Genomic DNA, 16,396 nt, shown 5'->3' with positions numbered 1-16,396 from the left:
GAGAATAAGCTAGATTAACAGAAAATTAGATTCACTGATACAAAGGTTGTTCTTTTATACAGTTATTATTACATGAGTTTGTCGAAATACAGTGTTATATAAGTGTGCTAGTGTTTTTCTTTCTTCCCTCTAAAAATCTTGGTCCAATTTGGTATCACCTTCTTCTTCTTCTTAACAATGAAAGGACTCAAAGGACGAGTTACTGGTGAAGTTCCCTTCTGAAACTTATGAACCCTGGAAGGTGTGGAGCTTCCTTCAGATTTCTTGCTCTTTCTTGACATGGCACGCTGCAACTCTCTTGATGGATACTTCTCTCTCTTTTTCGACCAATTCTCAGACTCTTCATTGTTAATAACTCTCTTTGGAGCCATCTTCTCTTCCAGTTTTCTCTCTGCCATCTTTGTTTTCATCACTATCTCCTTCTCATTGGCCTTCACAGCTTCAACCCACGCCTTCGCCGCTTCAACTTTCTTGTCAGCAATTTGTTTTGCCTCCGCTGCATGGTTGCTCAAATAATCGTATTCAAACTTTGAGATCACAATCAAGGTACTACCAGGATTTGTTAAGCTTCTCTCTCTCATGGCGTTCTCCGTGAGAATCTTCAGCTTCTCTAAGACCAAAGCTTCTGATGATTTCACTCTTTCAAGCTCCTGCATGGCACCCTGCAACCTTTCCTCACCCTCGTTTATCTCCAACGTAGCCTTTTTTATCTCTTCTTTAGTGGCTGTAACCTCTTCTTTTATAACCTCTTTTTCCTTCTTTGCTGCTTCTGTTTCGGACCTGAGCTCATCGAGGGTTTGTGACAGGTTCATGACTACTGACTTGGCCTTTTCCTCAGCAGCAGTCACTGTCTCTAGCTTAGATTTTGCTCTCAAAAGCTTGTAACTGATGTTTCTCACTTTTGTACCTTTTTTTGATTCCGTGTTCTTCAAATGAACCGCTTCGGCATTCACTTCCTTCAGCTCATTTCTTGTAACATCCATGGAGGCCATAAATTTAAAACCCTGACCTCTTATCGAAGCTAAATCTTTCTTTGCAGCCTCTATTTCTTCTTTTATAGTCTCCAACACACCAACATCTCCTCCTGTTTCGTCTTTCGTCTGCTCCATGCTCTCACCTCTTTCAACCCTTTTATTCACCAACTTCAGTTCATTCTTCAAGATATCAATTTCAGACATTGCCCTGGCCAATTTCTTTTCAAGCTCTTCTGACTCCTCTATTTCCTTGATGGCCTCTTTCAACTTGTTCCTTGCATTCTCCAGAGCTTCCATGTCTCTCAGTTCTTTCAAAGCGTCCATCCGGGCCAATTCAACCACCACCTGTTCTTCATTGGCTGCTTCAATCTCCTTCATCAGCTTTTGTGCAACTCTTGACCATGACAGCACGTTGGATCTCGATGCTTCTATTTCCTTCTCTGCTCGAAGTTTCTCTTCCACAACAGAAGCCGCGTCCAGCTTGAGTTGAAACAATTCCCGTTTAGCATGTTCCAATTCCCTCATCACTCGTGAATGCTCATTATCACCATCGTTCTTGCTTGGCTTCCTATACTTCTTTAGTGATGATGCCATTTCTCTCATCTGGGCTTTTGCCCTGTAGCTAGATTCCCCGATCATAGAGAAAAGATCTTTCACCGTCCTTTTAGCATTAGAAAGCTCGGTTTCTGCTTCAGCTTTTGCAGATTCTGCAGCCTGTTTGCTCTCTTTGTACAGGACAATATCCCTTCTCGTTCTGTGGAGTTCTTTTGCTTTTGAAGAGCTCTTCTGATAAATATTTGATAAAACAATGCTGTTATCGAATGCTCTAAAAGGATACATAGATTTTCTTTCATGATAGTAAATAGTATCTCACAAAAAAATTTACTCTCTAACCGAACTGTAACCTATATGCAAAAGGCCTCACAGATTATGTTAAGGTTATAGTTTCTGTTCTTGAGTGTTGGTTTGGTAACTGCAGGTAGATGAAAAGTAATGAGCACATACCGTGGAGAATTCTTCTCTGAGCAAAGGACCATTAACATCTGCAATCCTGTTACCATACATGTTAGCAGCAGTTTTAACCAAACCAACTCTCGTTGAGTTACCACCAGGCTTTGAGTGCTTTGAGGCCGAGCCATCCATATTCATATATCCTATTCCTGTTTGGAACCACAACAAAAAATTTATCAGCTTTTTTGCTATGGTGTACTCACATCGAAATGAAGTTTTTTTCCCATAAAAATAGCTTGTTGCAAAAGGGTAACACAAAATATACGTAGCAGAACTCAGAGCTTGCTAGCCCAACCACAAAATAAGCAGTGATTGATACACAAGAAATGCCTTACCTGAAACGAGTGTGTTGTTTGAGAATTGTTAGCTCAGAAACGAAACATGTTAAGAGAGAGAAGTTTTGTGGCTGAGACTCAAAGGGTTGAGAACGTACAAAAAGAAGATGAAGGTCCACATGACTGGTTGCTATTGGACAGTACCACTGTTATTCCTTTCAGATTTTTCCATCTCTTCATCAAAATATATTGTTAAGTTGTTCTCAGATTTATTTTATTCCATTAGACCAAACAATTAAAATATCACTTTCATTCTTTGTCTGCTTCGTTTCATATTGCAGAGACGGAAATCATGTCAGCCACTGTTTTTTTTTTTTTTTCTCTCTCTTTTATTTTACGATAAAGCACAATATTTGAAAGAATTGCGAAAAAGATCGAAGCTTTTTGGATGGTGGGGATTTGCATGAAAATCAAAAATAGAAAATTTTTGCATGGATGGTGTGAGAGAGAAGGAGAAGAAGAAGAAGCGAAAAGCGTGGAAATCCAGTTAAAAGAAATAGAAGTGTGGGAATGGAGAGAAAGGGTGTGAGAGAATAATGATGGAGGTGGAGCGTTCGTCGCTGTGCAACTGCGTCGTGAACTTTCTCCTGGAAGAGAACTACCTCCTCACCGCCTTCGAGCTCCTCCACGAGCTCCTCGACGATGGCCGCCAAGACCAGGCGATTCGTCTCCAGCACTACTTCGCCGACTCCTCCCGCTTCCCTCCCAACCAAATCTCCCGCGTCAACTCCCTCCCCGCCGCCGATCCCCAAACCCTCCTCCACCTCAAAAACGAGTCCGAACAAAAGCTCGCCATCACCGATTACGAACTCCGTCTCGCCAACGAAGACATCGCCAAACTCAAATCTCAATTGCACTCCCACACCCAACGCCTCAATCAGCTCTACGGTTCTCCCTCGCACTCTGCATTTTCCTCTTTCTCCAATCTCTCTCACTCACTCTCTCTTCCGTTTCTCCCCGCAGCTCCCCAGTCCAACGGAGATGCTTGGGAGGCACAGAATCACGAACCCAAGGGAAACGACATGGGACCGCTCACCGACACCGAGCGTCGAGATCTTAACTGTGCTGTCAAGGAATATTTGCTTTTTGCCGGCTACCGTCTCACTGCAATGACATTCTATGAAGAGGTTCCACTCTCACCAACTCTCTTCATTCTTCACTTTCTCATCATTTTATCACTTCAACCAATTTTTCATTCATAATGTTCGTGAACATTTTTTTCCAAACTGTTTACTAAGAATTGAAGAACTTCAAGAACAAGTTTAGGCTTACATGAGATTAGTGGGAGAAATTCTTGCATGACAAAACCAAATCAGTGTGATATTATTTAATTAAAGTGTAAAGATGTTTAATTTGCAATGCAAGACAATTAGGTTAAACTCTGACGACTCCTGCAGGTTACAGACCAGAACCTGGACAATGGGAGTAACACATATGCATCAGTACCGCACGCCTTGCGTCACTATTATTACCATTATGTTTCATCATCTTCAGTGGTTGCTGAGGTGATTATTTAACTCATGGTGTAGGCAAGTTTCTTATCAAATACTATCTAAACTGTAGATTAATGGCTCAACCAGTTGTTTATTATTTGGTTTGTTGTTATGGATTCACTTAGCTTCTTAATCTTACCATTACTTTTCACTTTAAAAGTTTCATTTGTTTTTAATAAAGGAAACTTCTTTATATTCTTAAAGAATTTATTAACTTCAACTAGTTTTGAATGGATCTTAGAAAATGATGATAAATGTGAAAATTGAATGCTTCCTATAATATTGCTTACAAAACTCATATTCTTGTTTATGTTAAAAGGAAAATTATCATTTGACAGACACCCACTTTTTTCTTTTTCTTTTACCTCTACTTTGCAACCTTTCTAACAATAAAATATTATATTTAATTAATAAAAGTGAATATAAATAAAATTTTGAAATAAAATAGTAATATTTATGGTTCTTAAAATATGATACAAAATAGGATATTTTTCATGGTCTTATGTTAAATCTTACATATGTAAATATCCAGGGTAAAATTATCCAAGGTCAAGAAAGTAACCCACTGTTGAAAGCAAATGAGAGGTTGAAACAAGAAAATGAAAGCTTGTTGAAGGATAAAGATATGGCATATGGTCAAATTACAGCATTATCAAAATCCTTGGAGGCATTACGCAAAGATCTTAAAGACAAAGAGAACATGGTAGTTTTTGCTTACTTGTATGATATATTGTCCAACAATACTCGTTCGTTTTTATATCGTGAAAACTAATATTAACTTTTAGGCGCAAGTTTTAAAGCAGTCCTTGGAGAATCAAAGAAAAGATCTTCATGCTAGCAGAATTGAGATCAGTAAGCTGAAAATGAATATCGAACGATCTGGTTCAGGAAATCGTGTGGTTGTTGGTGATGTTGACAACTCTCAACTTGCGTCTTCAGATAATTATAAGGAAGAAATTAACAAATTGCAAATGGAAGTTGAATGGTTAAAGGAACAAAACAGAGGAATTCCTGAACATGGAAAATTTGTTGGCTATGAAAATGAAACTTTACATATAGAAGACAAAGAAATAGAGATTCATGAGGACCAAGGTGCAATTTCTTACACTAGTGATGCAGCACTCGATATCATACGCAATGACGATGCTCAATCAACAACTTCTCGAACTATGAGCAAATATACCGATAAACACGAAGATGAACCATATGCATTATTCAATCCTGCAAATGCAAATAATGCTTTTGAAAATGTCCCTGGACAAAATGCAAGCAAGCAAGAAGGGGATAACAAGATAAATGCAAAAACAGATAATGCAAATGATGAAGCAATATCTGAGAAGATGGCGAAGATGGCAAGTCCATTACACCTTTGTTCTTTAGAATATTATGAACATTATTACATTTTGGGCTATAGTTCTCTAGCTTCAATTTTTTTTACTCAATCATGATTATTTTTGCAGCATTCTTACCAGAGTATGGCTCTGATAAAAGTCAAATTCTTCTAAATGATATGGTTAAACTTGTTCAGTGTCAATTTGGTGGTGGATAAAAATTAATATGTATCTCTCACTTTAGTCAAACTAAAAGGTCAAGATTTGTTTTTGTCACGGCATGGTCTTGGTCTTAAAAATAATAAATTAGTAGTATCACAGTCTATGTTCCCAATGACAAAGTGCTTGAGTAAACATAAAGTGAAAATCCCACTTCCCAACAAAAGGAATATAAGAAAGTCAAGCTCATGAGATTTCAAATTGAAAGTGTTTTTTCTTTGTTTAGTTTCTTACAAATGTTTTTTCTTTGACAGGGATTAAGAACCATTCAAATACTTGCAGATGCTTTGCCTAAAATTGTTCCTTATGTATTGATCAATCATCGTGAGGTGGCTACTCACTTTTCTTTATTTACACTTACACAATCTTCAACATGTGTTGCATTAGTGTTGTTTGGTTGCAGGAACTTCTTCCCTTAATAATGTGTGCAATTGAGCACCACCCAGATAGCAGGACTCGGGATTCTTTGACCCATACATTATTCAACTTAATCAAGCGCCCTGATGAACAACAAAGACGAATAATAATGGATGTACGTTATATTTGGTTTGCTTATGTCAGTTTAAAGATTTTGGTTGAATGCAACTTTCAAAATTTCAGGCATGTGTCAGCCTTGCAAAGAATGTTGGAGAGATGAGAACAGAAACAGAATTGCTTCCTCAGTGTTGGGAACAAGTATGTTGTAGCCATAATTTTTCACCTTCATTTGTCATTCTAACCTAGAAACTAGGTTTTTAGTTTTTTTTTTTTCTTTTCTATTATGGGTTTTAGATAAATCACACGTACGAGGAACGTAGACTGCTTGTTGCTCAATCATGTGGCGAGCTTGCAGAGTTTGTGCGGCCTGAGATTCGGGATTCCCTTATTTTATCTATTGTGCAACAACTAATAGAAGATGCTGCCATTATTGTTCGAGAGGCTGCAGCTCATAATTTGGCTATGTTGCTTCCACTTTTTCAAAGCTTGGATAAATATTTCAAGGTCAGCCTCACTATATATGCTTCGAGGCAATCATGGAGAAGATTTCTGACTTTATAAAGAATTGACTGCAATGTAAGCTCTGCAACAGGTTGACGGGACTGTATAGGAAATGGAGCCTTTTATCCTTATCATACATAATGTGACAACTTAAATAAAAAGAATAGAGATAAAGATTTGGTCTCATGCTTTGTTTTATTTGTTGTTAGGTGGAGGAGTTGATGTTCCAATTGATATGTGATCGATCAGGAGTGGTGGCCGAAACTACTCTGAAGGAATTGGTTATTGCAGTTGTAAAGTGGGGAAACAAATTAGACCATGTTTTGAGAGTTTTATTCTCACACATTTTGAGTTCTGCTCAGGTCTTTGTTTTCCCATTTGCATTTAGTTGTTCCTCGTCACTGAGAACTTAATCCTTGTTGGCAATTATTTCTGAGTTGAATTTACTCATCTGCATTACAGCATTGTCCACCTCTTTCTGTAATTGAAGGGTGTATAGAGTCACATCTACATGCATTGGGTGAAAGAGAACGTTGGAATATAGATGTTCTATTGAGAATGCTAGAGGAATTGATTCCTTTCGTGCATGAAAAAGCTATTGCGACATGTCCTTTCTTGTCCACAATAGAATCTACTGAAGTTGTGTTTTCTACCACATTGCTTAAATTGTATTCAAGGTAAGCTTCACATAAAATGTTCATTTTGAAATAATAACACTAACACCTGTAAAAAAATTTGACACAACTAATCTTTTGGTCTTAATGTCACACCCTTCCATACACGAGATCCTGTTTGGAAGACATCATTGTGTTGAATATGCATTGTAGTCATTCATTGGTAAAAAACATAAACTATGCAATTCTTGAATGCAGTACCAAAATGGTGTTTAACCTTGAATGGTTTCCACTTTTGCTAGGGGGAATGTTGAATGGGATGCATTTGAATGGATGCATCTTGAGTGCTTTCCCAAATTGATACAACTGGTGTGCTTGCTTCCATGGAAAGAAGATAACTTAAGGAGTCGAATTTCAAAGGTGACTCATTCATAATTTCTCTTCTTTCTTTTTTTTTTTTTTTTACTTTTTTGTATGTTTTGTAGCATAAGTAATTGAGTAATTTCTGATCTAAATTATTTAATTGCAGTTTTTGTTATCTGTTTCTCAAAGGTTTGGGGATTCCTATGTGACATGCATCATGCTACCCGTATTTTTAACAGCACTGGGAGATGAAGCTGATTTGACATTTTTTCCTACTACCATAAAATCAAGGATCAATGGTAATGATTCTTCAACTATTTTTGTGAAATTTTTTCGTAAATGGTTTGTTTTGATAGTTCACTTCTAGGTTTGAGACCAAGATCTGTTGTTGTGGAGAAGCTCTCGATATTGTGTGTCCTACCACTTCTGTTGGCCGGTATTTTAAGTGCTCCCGGAAGACGTAATCAACTAGAAGATTACTCAAAAAAGTTGCTTGTAGAAGACAATTCAATAGAGAATCAACCAACAAAACACACTCCTGAGATTATTAATGCTATTCGCTTCATTTGGTTTGTATAGCACACCTCTGTTTTATTTTATAATTTCAAAATTGGTACGAGTATTTGAGTCATTAACTTTCTTATAATGCAGCATATTTGAAGAAAATCATGTTATGATATTTAATATAGTGTGGGAAATGGTTGCTAGCTCTAGCGTGAACATGAAAATCACTGTTGCCAAGCTTCTAAAAGCTATTGTAAGCTTATTGTTTTTCTTTTTCAGTTTCTTATAGTTAGATCTCATAAACACCAAAATTGACACAAAGTTCTTCAATATTAGGTGCCATACATTGATGCAAAACTAGCTTCAACTCATGCTTTGCCTGCCCTAGTTACACTTGGATCTGACCAAAACCTTGATGTTAAATGTGCCAGCATTGATGCATTTGGTGTTGTGGCTCAACGCTTTAAAAATGACATGGTATATGTTCAGTACATAATGTTGGTTTTATAGCTAAAAGTTGGTGCTGCTATACATTTCAAACTCCTGATCAAAATTGATATCTTGTAGATAGTTGACAAGATACGTGTTCAAATGGGTGCTTTTCTTGAAGATGGATCCCATGAAGTTACTATTTCCGTCATTCGTGCGCTGGTGGTTGCATTACCAAATACAACAGAACAACTTAGAGATTATATCCTTGGAATGTTGAAAAATGCACCTTAAATTGTGCTCTTAAATTGTTTGCATTTTCTGTTCTTAAATTGTGTCGTTTGTTTCTTAACCTTGAAGTACATCTTGTATCCAAGATTTCTCAACTTACAGCCGTACCCACAACTGCTTCAAGTGACTTAACACGCCGACGAGAAAGAGCTAATGCATTTTGTGAGGCAATTCGTGCTCTAGATGCTTCAGGTTTGCTCAACCACATAACTCTTGTCTTTGGTAATCAATTCTAACATTTCACGATTATGAAAATTTGTGATTTGTAATTATTTTCCTACATCTTTTGGTTAGAAAAATAAGTCTGCGATCAATAGAAGAGCGTCCATGTTTTGAAGAACATAATACTAACTTTACTTCTAACATTTCTTTCATCTTTTACCATTTTTTTTTCCCTAAACCGTAATGTGATTTTGGTTTTCATCATAGTCTCAAACTTTGATCCTGTTAGATCTCCGTACTTAAGAAATACATGGATGTAATTCTGCTTGCCCAACGGTAATAATTGTTTTTTGGCATGACAAACTGCGAAACATGCTAACCTTTTAAGACGTTGACAAGAACTTCTGGATTGCATCCAACAAATGATTTGTCATTTGTCACATCAAAAAGTTGTTAACGTTGTTGGATGAAAAAGACAATATCTATGTATTTGTTTAAGTATAAGGACCTAATAAGATCAAAGTTTGAAATAGTAATGACATCCAAGATCATAGACAAAAACATAGTTAACCTCGAATGCTGCATATTATGAGTATAACATTTTTCTCATAATTAACACTTGGGATCCCATCCTATCACATTTCTTTCTTATTTAGGAAGTATTTTTAATTCTGAGTTTGTATTACAGATCTTTCTGCAAGTAGTGTGCGAGACTATCTCCTTCCAGCAACACAGAACCTTTTAAAAGACTTGGATGCACTAGATCCAGCTCACAAAGAAGCCCTTGAAATTATCATGAAAGAAAGAACTGGGGTAAGTTATGGAGGTGCAAGTAAGTCAATGACTTCTCATCTTGGGTTTCCATCATCGGTGAGCAATTTCTTTGGTGATGCTGGGTTGCGTGGAAAGAGAGACAGCACCGAAGAGAGAGTGGTGTTCCCCAAGACTGTCACAACACCACAACCACAAGTCGAGGACACCAGATTAAGGCGCATCATGCTTGGACATTTTAGTGAAATACTTAGGACCAGAGGAAAACACCAGGACGATTCTCACAACCAATAAGACTTGTTAGAACAACATTTTTCACTATCAGTGTTGCAAATTTCAATAAAAACTGGTTTTTCTTATTTCTTTAGTTCGATATATATATTGTAAATTACTATATGTTATTTAAAAAGTAACACTAGTTAACATTCATTCTATCATCTTAATGTATCACCCAACCAAATGAATGGTTAGATTTCAAACAAATTTGGTTTGAAAAATGCTTGTATTTCATAAGGATAGGATATATATAAAACCTTTTTGTTTAATTTGTATCTTCTTAAAATCAATATTAATAAAGCAATACTTGTTATAAAGACATTTGTGAAAGATTTGGCTCAAGTTATAAGCCTACAAAAATAAACGAATCAGTTGTAAAACTTGTAAGATTAAATCAGTGTATGCTGAGATTAAAGTTGGAAAAGTTCAGAAGTTTTTTCTTTTCGAAAGTAAAAAAAAAAAAAAAAAAAAAAAGTTGTTCTTCATTTGGTTCGTTGGAATTCCTTATCGTAGTTTGAAATCTGTAAAAGTAATGTTGAAAAGTGAATAGGTAGATTGTGTAGAAGTTTGAAATGGGGTTTGATAATGGCAAAAAAAAATAAAAAATAAAAAATAAAAATAAAAATCTGTGGTTGATGTGATTGCGTTCCTGAAACGTTGAAACATGGGTGAGTGAAGAGTTTAAGAATGTTATCCCAGAAAGAGGTTTTCTGTTTAAATTTTCCTTACACGAGGGAACAAAGTTTTGATGAATGCCTACGAAAACCTTGCAACGTAATGTGACAATTGATTCAACCCATAATTAATTACACCAACTGCTTAATAATTGTACTTTATATTTAGTTAACTTCCTATATAGTACGATAAATAAAATCATATTTGTTAGTATTATTTAAAGTTGTCCAGTTCTTGATAAGAATATTTAGATTGCTTAGGTGGATATCTCATCTTTTTTTTATCCTTATATACATACATATATATATATATATTACTTTATTGCTTACTATAATTAGAAAGTTATATAATTATAATTGTTAGGTGTTATTTAAATTAAAAAATAAGACGTCTCTTTTTTATATGAAATTTGAAATGGATCCTATTTTACAAATTTAACATCAAACGAACTTTGAAATAAAAAAAAAAAAGCCATTGAGTTTGTTTAGTTCAAAATATATATAGGTATAAAGTCTTAGTTTAGAGTTTAGAATAGTTCTAACTATAAATTTTTAGTTCCATAAACTTCCTTACATACTAATTATATCCCATTGCCCAAGAAGAAACCACCACTTCTGAATTCTATTAATAATGTGAAAAAATTGTCTACAAAACACTAAATTCCAGTAATTGTCATACCAACATTTTCCTCCTTTTACACACACATTCTCTCCTACAAGAAACAATCACTTATAAAAATAGTACTACACTATTTCTAGTGGATTTTTTTTTTAAGTATTGTCTTTTTGTTGAGGATTAAAATATTTTTGATATATTTTAAAATATTAAATTAATATCCATCTATGTTATTTCAAAAATATAACAGATAAAAAATACAAAAAAAAATCAGTAAAAAATTTAAATTCATATCTGTACATCTACAAGAGTAGTGCATTTACTTTACCTTTCTCTTCTATTAAGATTCATTTGACACATTACTTCCCAAACACTCTTTTTTCTACATTTAAACTAAAACTGAAATTGATGATACATATTAAATAGGAAAATGATTCGATAACTTCTAAATTTTGATGACATTTTTTAAATAGTTTTTTTATTTTTGATTTTTAATATTTAAAATTCACTTAAAAATATTATCTCATGTTATAAAATTAAAAAAATTATCAAATTTAGTAGTCAAAATAATATCAATCTCATATTAAATAAGATTAGGTTAAATATGTTTTTGCTCCCTTAACTTTTAGTGAATTTTGGAATTATTCCATTTCAAAACTTTAGACCAATTTAGTCCTTAATCTTTTGAAATACGTCAATTTAGTCCTCTTAATCAAATTTTGTTAAGTTTATTTGATGTTCCGTACGAATTTCAAGATTGTATTTGAGTTGTTTATATTGTTTGACACATTTTTACTTTAATGTTAAGTCAAATACAATTATAAAACGTACTTGAAATGTCACATAAACTTAACAAAATTTGATTAAAATGATTAAATCTGTAATATTTTAAAAATGAAAAACTAAATTAGTGTTCGGTGAAAATTAAGAGATTAAAAATTTATTTAAGCGGTGAGATTTTTAGCAACAAAATTAGATGTTTTGAAAGTGACATGAGAGTGTGGAAAAGTCCACATCTGTAGCAGAGGTTCCGTGTGAAGACTGAGACCGGTTGTTGTCGTAATCTTTAGCATGTGTATTTACCTTTGAGTCCACTCCAGGGACCATAAAAGCCATAATAACATTCTCAGATTTTGAAGAAGTGAGAAAGAGATGAAGAAGGTGTTTGTTTTTGCGATTGTGGCGGCGGTGGCAGTGGTGGCGCTGGAGGTGGCTCCGGCAGAGGGTGTGACATGCAGCCCCGTGGAGCTGGGTCCTTGTCTGGCGGCAATAACTTCGTCTTCTCCACCGTCAACTGCTTGCTGCCAGAAAGTGAGGGAACAGAGGCCATGCCTCTGCGGTTACCTCAAAAATCCAAGTTTTAAGAATTATGTCAACTCTCCTGGTTCCAGAAGGGTTGCTACCTCTTGTGGGGTTCCTTTTCCGACTTGTTAGTTAGTCCAAAGAACATCATGTGTTGTTACTGCAAACTTTGTCATCTTCCGATACCTTAATATTTACAAATGTAATAAACCTTCTGTTTCATGATGTTGCATGTGTGAATGAGATGTTGAAGAAGTTAATGGAATAAATTTGGTGTGTATCTGGGTTCTTCGTTTTATCTTGTTCTTACGAACTACTGGTTTTTGTCAACAATGAGTGAGTGGTGGACTTTGGCGTCAACTGGTCAAGATGAATTAAGTGCAATTTGAATCGGCAAGGTTTTTTTTTTTTTTTTTCTTTTAATTTCAAAAAAGTTTTATGACAGGTATAGGAATGCAAATTTATACTTTGGTTTTCATTTTTTATTTTTATTTTTTATTTTTTATGTGATTTAGTATGAAAAAATAATCGTACATGATCTACACTAAATTACGTAAAAAAAATAAAAAGTGAGAATTATAATATCGTTTATTATACAAATATATGTCATTTTTTCTTTAAATATATACGGAGGTATCGGAGCTTTTAAATAAAAAAGATAAAAGTTAATTCCAAATTATTACATATTTTCATGTTTTTTTTTTAAAAAAATGTGTATGATAATAAAAAGATATTTGTATGGATATTTCCTTTTCCACCTTCACCCAACAATGAATAATTCGGCTATAAATTAATGGAAAAATAAACAAAAATATTAGGTGTACGTTTGACCAAGTTTCTTTATACGTCATTTTACCACAAAAAAAAAAATGTAGGTTAGAATTAATTCATGTATAAAGAAGTTTACTTTTAATTTTATTTTTTGATACAAAAATTAATATAAAACCAACGTCCAATTAACAGACGGTTGTTTTACAAAAGATGGGTACCGACAATTTAATAAACGGAAAACAAAACAGTATCATTCTGATTAACGTCTAATTTGGAAAAACATTACTTGGGTTAGTTTTTAATTTTATAGTAGGTTTTTTCTTTTTGCACCCACGTGAATTTTAGTTGTACCCCCATAATTGTGTAAATGATATTTTTTTTTGGGTTAAGTATGTTTTTAGTCCCTGAACTTTGACCCAAAATTGGAATTCGTCCCTGGTCGAAACTTTGATAAATTTTGGTCCCTAAACTTTAAAAATGAATGAATATAGTCCTTTTAATCAAATTTTGTTAACTTTTTTTTAGGTTTCGAATACATTTTTCAGTAAATATTGAGCCGAGAATGTGTCAAACGGCGTAAACAACCCTAATATTTACTGAGAAATGCGTTCGAAACCTAAAAAAAGTTAACAAAATTGGGTTAAAAGAACTATATTCATTCATTTTTAAAGTTTAGGGACCGAAATTTATCAAAGTTTCGACCAGAGACGAATTCCAATTTTGGAGCAAAGTTCAGGGACTAAAAACATACTTAACCCTTTTTTTTTGCAAAACTAACTTCCGAATTACCTATTTTAAAAACCTTCTGAAATAAGTTTTTTAAAATTTTCATAACAATATTAGTCTAAGGTTAGGGTTTGAATATAAAATTAGTAAATTAAATTAGGGTTTGAATAACATTTAGATAATGTTAATTTTTCTTATGCTTTAGTTGAATTATTTTTAAATAATATTTTGTTTAATATTCGGCATCAATTTCGTAATATAGTTGTGTAGTTTATATTACCTATATATTGAAGAGTTGTTTAAGTGTATGTATAACAACTACACATGTCATAGTGTCTATTAATTTAATATGTATTATTATTTTAAAGATGAAATAGTTCTACATTATATCGTTATTTTAAATATCGTAAATCTTATATGAAAATTAAATATTTTCAATTAAGATATTTTTCTTTATCATCATTGTCCATATTATTTTTTATTAATGTAAACTAATGTTTTTTTCAAATTTAATGTTGGTTAAAGTTTATTTTTTCACACCATTTGTATATTTCATTTGATATTAAACACATCTTGTTATCAATGTCAATTAATAATGTTGATCAAAATGTTTTTCTCACCAATATTAATTAGAGTTTCTTTTAACTAACATTAACATCGATGGCTTCTTTTTTATCAATATTACTAATATTTATCAACATCTTTCAATCAATGTTGTTGAAAATCTTCTAATGGAACCAAATTATATTTTTCACTTAAAATTTTCAATTCTTATTTTTTTAAATTTGTAATTAAAACTCAATAAACTAAATTAACTTATCTACATAAAAGATTTAAAAAATAAAATAATTGAAAATGTAAACCATTAAGTCTCAAGAGATTTTTAAAATTTTTCTATCGTAAAAGAAAGTAAAACGTATAAAAGTTGCATAAAGACCAATGTCGAATATGTCCCAATATCACTGATTATCCTGATTTTGTAATAGCTTTAAAGTCCTAAACACATTATTTTGAATTTGTTTTACTAAGTTTTGATGTTGTTTGTCTATTATAATTTAAAATACATTTATTTACATTGATTTCAATGTTAATTTTACTTTGTCTTTAATACACCATAAAAAACTAAACAATAATCATTTGTTACTATTTAATGTATATATTTTTATTTACTTAAATATTAAATGTTTTCTACACAAACAAATATTGATCTCATTCGTAGATCAATTATAACAGTATGAATGTGTTTGTCTCTCTCCCATACTTAGGAAATAAATTTTTAATGCGAATTATTAATATAAATTAGACTTAATACCACTTTTGGCTTTCATATTTATAATAATTATTCAATATTTTTCCTCAATTTGTTTTTCAAATCAATCTTATTTAATATTTCATATATATTAAAATATTCAACCTGGTCTATTTTGTTAACATCATTACAATGACTAACGACAAAGTAAAACTTGACACATATATGAAATTTGATTATGATGTACATTTTAGATAAGTCCTTCGTACCTCATTAATTTGATTTGGTGGTATTGTCAAATTTGAGGTTATTTTGCTCAGATTGCGTTCTAATGAATTTTTAAATTCATTATATGTGACTCTAAGAACTTTAGAGATTTATTTTTATTGTCTTGAATTTTTTATTCTTATGAAATTTCTCATTGAATTTGTAAAATTTAGTTAACGTAAATGTATTTTTTTTCATCTTTATTCCAAATCTTCCTCTTTAAAACAAGAATCAATTTTTTACTTTTTATCATAATCTTTCTAATATAAATTTATCACCTCTCGCCTATCAAGAAAAAATAAAATTTATATTCACAAATCACAATTTTCACAATGCAAAACATAACAAAACTCATACCACTTTAATTAGATAAGCAACACTGTATAAATTCAAACTTTTAAATCATAATAAGATACTAACCTTGATCAGTGAAAGATCATGCAAGAATGTATATTTCAATCTCAATCTATGTGTTTCTCAACCTCTATTTTCCAATCTATCTCTTTGTATTTATTTCTCTTCACACATTTTCATGATAATTTACATGGTTGAAAGATCTTATAACCAGACAAAAAAAATCCTAATCTCTTTTATAAATCAATATCTTCATTAATTTTTTTTTTATTTTATCTTTTATTATAATTTCGATAATATAAACTTAATATAAATAATATATAAATATAATTTTAAAAAATATATAAATATATATAAAAAATTCAAAAAAAAATTGGGAGAGCCCTCACACGTAGTTCTGCCCCTGAGCATAAGTGTGTATCTTTTACGAATTGGTTAGATAATAAAATAAAAATAAAAAATAAGAAAGACAAAAGTAGAAAAGGAATGGAAATAAGAGAATCACATGTGTTTCTTTCATAGAATACCCTAAATTATTTTATTATATTACTATTTAATTTTCACAATTTTGGAAAGAAAATTAAAAAGTACATGTTCATAAGCTACCTCTTTCTTAAATAGGTAATTTCTATTGATTCCACGCATAACATTGATTATGCTTGGGATTAACATTACATGGTCCAGCC

General features: G+C 32.5%; 3 protein-coding genes across 3 annotated transcripts; 2 read left to right on the top strand and 1 right to left on the bottom strand.

Annotated features, from left to right (window-relative positions):
- Positions 1–10: 10 nt before the first annotated feature.
- On the bottom strand, positions 11–2,484 carry LOC114181388 (protein PLASTID MOVEMENT IMPAIRED 2-like). The gene is made up of 3 exons (XM_028067834.2): positions 2,321–2,484; positions 1,980–2,134; positions 11–1,760 (listed from the first exon to the last, which is right to left on the bottom strand). Exons 2-3 carry the CDS (start codon positions 2,121–2,123, stop codon positions 108–110), a joined length of 1,797 nt encoding a protein of 598 aa, XP_027923635.1. The 5' UTR covers positions 2,124–2,134; positions 2,321–2,484; the 3' UTR covers positions 11–107.
- Positions 2,485–2,572: 88 nt separating this feature from the next.
- LOC114181387 (uncharacterized) lies at positions 2,573–9,912 on the top strand. The gene is made up of 19 exons (XM_028067833.2): positions 2,573–3,208; positions 3,284–3,447; positions 3,718–3,825; positions 4,346–4,516; positions 4,599–5,165; positions 5,618–5,692; positions 5,767–5,895; positions 5,964–6,038; positions 6,135–6,344; positions 6,551–6,703; positions 6,804–7,018; positions 7,258–7,375; positions 7,485–7,617; positions 7,686–7,887; positions 7,970–8,075; positions 8,159–8,299; positions 8,390–8,513; positions 8,615–8,734; positions 9,393–9,912. Exons 1-19 carry the CDS (start codon positions 2,857–2,859, stop codon positions 9,767–9,769), a joined length of 3,540 nt encoding a protein of 1,179 aa, XP_027923634.1. The 5' UTR covers positions 2,573–2,856; the 3' UTR covers positions 9,770–9,912.
- Positions 9,913–12,159: 2,247 nt separating this feature from the next.
- Positions 12,160–12,623, top strand: LOC114181504 (non-specific lipid-transfer protein 2-like). Its single transcript, XM_028067978.2, has one exon. It carries the CDS (start codon positions 12,194–12,196, stop codon positions 12,473–12,475), a length of 282 nt encoding a protein of 93 aa, XP_027923779.1. The 5' UTR covers positions 12,160–12,193; the 3' UTR covers positions 12,476–12,623.
- Positions 12,624–16,396: the final 3,773 nt, after the last annotated feature.

The sequence above is a fragment of the Vigna unguiculata genome, chromosome 4 (genome assembly GCF_037176805.1).
Source record: "Vigna unguiculata cultivar grain cowpea cultivar isolate G323 ecotype 2 chromosome 4, ASM3717680v1, whole genome shotgun sequence".
NCBI classification, from domain to species: Eukaryota; Viridiplantae; Streptophyta; class Magnoliopsida; order Fabales; family Fabaceae; genus Vigna; species Vigna unguiculata.
Note: the sequence above shows the minus strand (reverse complement) of the source record. Positions and strands in the feature narration are given on the sequence as shown.

Bases quoted from the DNA above. Each gene is read 5' to 3' on its own strand.
- LOC114181388 (XM_028067834.2), bottom strand. From the start codon at position 2,123: ATGAATATGGATGGCTCGGCCTCAAAGCACTCAAAGCCTGGTGGTAAC. The intron at 1,761-1,979 runs GTATGTGCTCAT...AATATTTATCAG, and splicing joins TCAGAGAAGAATTCTCCACG to AAGAGCTCTTCAAAAGCAAA.
- LOC114181387 (XM_028067833.2), top strand. From the start codon at position 2,857: ATGATGGAGGTGGAGCGTTCGTCGCTGTGCAACTGCGTCGTGAACTTT. The intron at 6,345-6,550 runs GTCAGCCTCACT...ATTTGTTGTTAG, and splicing joins GCTTGGATAAATATTTCAAG to GTGGAGGAGTTGATGTTCCA. The intron at 8,735-9,392 runs GTTTGCTCAACC...TTTGTATTACAG, and splicing joins TCGTGCTCTAGATGCTTCAG to ATCTTTCTGCAAGTAGTGTG.
- LOC114181504 (XM_028067978.2), top strand. From the start codon at position 12,194: ATGAAGAAGGTGTTTGTTTTTGCGATTGTGGCGGCGGTGGCAGTGGTG.